Source organism: Microtus ochrogaster, linkage group LG2, assembly GCF_000317375.1.
Source record: "Microtus ochrogaster isolate Prairie Vole_2 linkage group LG2, MicOch1.0, whole genome shotgun sequence".
Lineage (NCBI taxonomy): Eukaryota > Metazoa > Chordata > Mammalia > Rodentia > Cricetidae > Microtus > Microtus ochrogaster.
This window is the reverse complement of record NC_022028.1, coordinates 54,593,066-54,598,031: the sequence shown is the minus strand read 5'-3', so window position 1 is coordinate 54,598,031 and position 4,966 is coordinate 54,593,066. Positions and strand designations below refer to the sequence as shown.

The following is a 4,966-nucleotide window of genomic DNA, read 5'->3' as shown; positions in this document are numbered from 1 at the left end:
TAAAGGCGTGCGCCACCACTGCCCGGCTTACAATATTCATTTTTTAGTGGTGCTATAAATTGCCTTTATTGTGTTTAAGTATGTTCCTGTGTACCTAAGCTCTCCAAAACTTTTATCATGAAAGGGTGTTGGATTTTGTTAGAGGTCTTTTCTGCATTGAATGAGATGATTATATGGATTTTTTCTTTTGTTTTGTTTATATGGTGAATTACATTTACTCATTTTCAAATATTGAATAATCCCTGTATCTCTGAGATGAAGCCTACTTGATCACGGTGAATGATTTTTTTAAAGTATTTTTGCATCTGTGTTCATAAGAGAAATTAGTCTGTAATTCTCTTTTTTTGTTAAGTCTTTATGTGGTTTGGGTATCAGAGTAACTGTGGACTCATAAAATGGATTGGCCAATGTTTCTTCTGTTTATAATTTGTGCAATTATTTGAGGGGTATTGGCATTAACTCTTCTTTGAAACTGCCCTAAAACCATCTTGCCCTTAGTTTTGTTGTTGTTGTTATTGTTTTGTTTTGTTGTTTGTTTGTTTGTTTTGGTTGACTGCTTCTATTTCACTAAGGGCTATAGGTATATTTATTTATCTGATCTTGATTTAACTTTTGGTAAGTGGTACCTATCAAGAAAATTATCCATTTCTTTAAGATTTTCCAATTTGACAGCTTATAGGTTTTGATTAAATATGTCCTTATAATTCTCTGGATTTCCTCGGCATCTGTTGTTATATCCCCTTTTTGTTTCTGGTTTTGTTAACTTGGTTTGTTCTCTCTCTGCCTTTTAGCTAGTTTGGATAAAGGTTTGTCTATCTTTTGATCACAGCTGATCCATAATAATGAGACATGATAGCCAGGGTTAGAGCTATTTCCTGACTCCATTTGTGTGATTCCAGTTATCTCCAAGATCTATCAAATTTTTGTGTTCATTAGAATGGATAATTACATGGGTGCTGACAGGGACAACCAAGCCTCCATCTTTTACAGATAGCATCCACTCAATATTTTCGTTGCAATATCCTTGATTTATAACATTGTTCTGGATTTCCTGCCACAGTGGAGGAGAGAATGTAGAATCTAAGAAAATATGAACATTGAAATTAGACATCCAGAGGGCTGAGATGACTGTCAGGTATGACCAAAGATCTGAACCATCCGTGAGGGTGTGGACCACATATCCTAACTCTGATGACTGATAGATACCTGCCTATGTCAAATGAGGGGTAAATAGATGTCTTTACCTGTCTACACATACACAAGTGTACACACACACACACACACACACACATATACACAAACACATACAATGTGGACTTGAGTGGGTAAATCAGAATGTTTAGATGCTGGATGGAGGGGAGCAGATGTGATCCTTGTCACTTCTACTAACAAAGAAGGAAACAGGTGACCTTGTCACTTATTCTAGAAAGGGCTATTGCTGGCTCACTTTCTCCCGAGAGTCCCCTGCCCCCTCCACCACAGATACTAGCTAATTGTCTGTGGGCTGTGGAACCCTTGGGTCTCAGCTGAATTAATGAGATGTTTCTCTCCATAGGATAGGAGTTCTGGGATCCCTCTCTCCATCACATACCTCGTCAGGCTTTCCACCCCCAGCACCACTAAAAGAGATGCTAACTTCTCTACAGATTAAAGCTTGCTAGTTAAGAGATGCCTCTGCCCTATTTGGCTTCATCTACCCAATAGAAAAGGCAATGGTTGTTGAAAGGTCAGTTCATTAGTGTTTACACATGTGCTCCGGTGTTTACCACTATATTGAGTTAGTCTAGTGGTTTAAACTTTCCTTGTTGATGTCTTCATGTAAAAAGGAAGACACTAATACATAGAGTTATAAAAGGCAATCAGAGGTGTGTGGATAAATGATTAGCAGCTTGGATGAAGGAATGCAGAGTCCTCATTTACAGTGTTTGCTCCGTTTACGTAGTACAAACACTCCTGCCATGGAAGATTTTAGGTAATTATTATTTAAAAGCTCTCTCATAAAATCTGAGGATTTAAGAATCAGATAAGTTTGTTCTAACAAATCACATGAGTGTGTGCTCAAAAGAGAGCCTGGCTATAAAGCTTAGCAATTCTTGTTACAACCAGAGATCTAGTTGCCCCTTCAGAGACCATCTTTCTTCCTTATTTCAAGTTTCCTTCTTGATGCCCCCGCAGAGACTAGGCACCAATTAAGAATTTCAACATGGGCAATTGCGGGCAGCCAGATGAGGGTAAGTAGAATACTTGCTATTCTCTCATGAAATGCTGGTTTCCATGTGTCCTCAACAATAGAGCCCCAGATGGGAGGTTAAAATGGGTAAGGGGCTTTTATCTGATTACATTTATCGATTACTTTGGAGGTTGATTTTAGCTTTTAAGGCAAGTGTACCCCCAGGCTGATCCCAAAGAAAATCCACTCACTGCTGCCTCTTGACTGCCAAGATAATAGGCATTAGATACTGCAAACCAGTGTGAGTTTTATCAGCCACATTAAATGATGCTGATCTGGTGGCCTCACTCCCTCATGGATAGGAAAAGGCCACAGTCTGTTCTTCCGTTCTCCCTCAGGAAGTCTCTTGGTCTCAACATTTTTTTTGAGTGGCTGACCTGAGAACCCTTACTTGCCCGAGACAGTTCACTGTAAAAATTCATGGTAAAATTGATAAGATTTTTGCAGGGCTACTATGGAAACCAGATGTTCAGGAAGCTGTTTACCATACGTGGCACAAGTGATGCACTTCACAGCTGTAAAGTACTAATAGCAAAAGGGAAAGATGATTACCCCTTCAGGCAACCAGCTTCCACCAATCCTGATGACCTGGATTCGATCCCATGTATCCTCATGATAGAAGGAAAACAATTCCCACAGCTGCCCTCTCACCTCCACACACATGGTGTCACACCCCACACACACAAAAATGAATGCAATGCATCTTAATAAGATGTATTTATTTTATATCATGTATATGAGTATTTTTCCTGCATGTGCGTATGTTCAGTATATGGCTTGGCACCTACAAAGATCAGATGAAGATATCAGATCTTCAGGAACTAGGAATGGTTGTAAGACACCATATGAGTGCTGGGAACTAATAAGGTCCTCTGCAAAAGAGCAAGTGCCTTTAACAGCTGAACTCTCTCTCTCCTGTCACTGTGCAATGTATTTTTAAAGCAACAAAAGACATGAAAAGACAGGAAAAAGTTCATGTAAAGTTGATAATGGTAGCTCCATCTTTGAGGATGGAAAATGGGAAGCCAGGGAGGGGCTCACAGATACCTGGAATGTCTGTTTAAAACCTTAACCTGATTGCTGGATACATTGGAGGTTGAATTCCTTATTATTTATACTGTAGAAATTTTCTTTGTTTATACTTTGGTTTGAATATAAAATAATAATAATGAAACATACTCTGAAGAAGCAAAAACAAAGGGGAAAGAAAGGAAATCAGGTTATGGAAGGAATGTCGGTGCAGTGAGTGAGAGCCCCGTGAGTGTTCTTCCATTTTAGAATACTTCTGACTGGGCCCCACCCACCCATTGCTTTCCTGTCATCTGCCAGGGCAGAGAACCCTGTGTCCTCACTTCAGCTTCCAGAGGAGCTGCAACCTCCCTCATCTGTCAATGATCCGGCCAGCTATGCTCCAATATTTCCAGTCCCCTCACTGATGGAGTCTGTGCAGGTGAAATTTTCCCAAATTTTCCTTCTCTTTATAAATTTGGCACTTTCATTCACTTGCGTGGTTGGTATTTATATCTGAGTCTTTTGATAATGCAACTGTGAGCCACAGCAATTTTTAACAAGCCGCTCTTGCCTCCTGCTGTTAACTTTTCATGAGGACTGAGTGATTGGACCAAAGCTACTTCCTAGCCAGGGCAGCTATTTAATAATAGATCGTAAAGAAGCCAAGACAAATGAAATTATCTGCTATGTATGAATGGAGTCTCCTAAAATGAAAGAAAATGTCTCATATACATAACACATTCTGAGCCAGATTTGGTGGCTCAGACTTATAGTCTCGGCATTCCAGAAAGTGATACAGGAAGATTGCCTGGAGTCGATGGCCAGCCTATACCTCAAACCGTATTTCAAACAAACAAACAAAAAGACTCATTCTGTCTCTGATAAGCTATCTTACATAAGATGCATAAAGTAAATGAAATATATTTCTAGTTATGCCCATAAGTGTTCATTAAGTCAACACATATATGATGATACTGTGAAACTTACAGAGATAAATTTAATGAAAATTCATTAAAAATAATTAGTTTAAATTTATTTTATTTCTTTACTTACTTATTTGTTTGTAAACTACAGATCTAAACCACAGTCCATGGTTGGCGGTTTTCAGCCTCAGAGGCACATCCATAGCCCTAAAACACAGTATTTAACTAGTTCCTCCAAGAGATGCTAGGCATGAGACAACACAGAGAAAAAGCAGAAAAGCTTTGAGAACACAGGGCACCCAACACATTTCTGCCAATGAGTGAATGGTTTGTTTACCCAGTCTCATATTGGCATTCTCCATTTTTAACCAGGAAGTCAAAGGAGCAGTGTAAGGACCAACCTGGCCTCCACCACATTCTCTGTTTCCTCATAGCCACTAGACAATGTTTGACCAAGAGAAACAAGCAAAGGCAAGGACCTACTTGGTGACGAGCCTAGAAAAGAAGCTTGGGAGACCAGAGGAAGAAGGAAAATATCTGCCTGGTATGTCCTGAGAAATTCCTTAGTGAGTTTTAATCAGGCCTCTTATATCACACTGATCTGACAGCTTCAATCCCTCCAACTAGACACAAAAGGCCATGGTCAACCACACCTCTCCAGTGGGCTTCATCCTGCTGGGCTTCTCTGAACACCCACGCCTCGAAAAGATTCTCTTTGTGGTGGTCTTGTGTTCCTACCTCCTCACACTCCTAGGAAACACACTCATCCTCCTGCTGTCCACACTGGATCCCAGGCTCCACT

General features: G+C 40.0%; 1 protein-coding gene across 1 annotated transcript in view; it reads left to right on the top strand.

The window, feature by feature from the left end:
- The first annotated feature begins 4,803 nt into the window (after positions 1–4,803).
- The window catches only part of LOC101998620 (olfactory receptor 2H1-like), a 963-nt gene continuing 800 nt past the window's right edge, over positions 4,804–4,966 (top strand). The window contains exon 1 of the mRNA XM_026785785.1: positions 4,804–4,966. This exon is cut by the window's right edge and continues 800 nt beyond it. Within this exon, the coding sequence (XP_026641586.1) occupies positions 4,804–4,966 (163 nt within the window).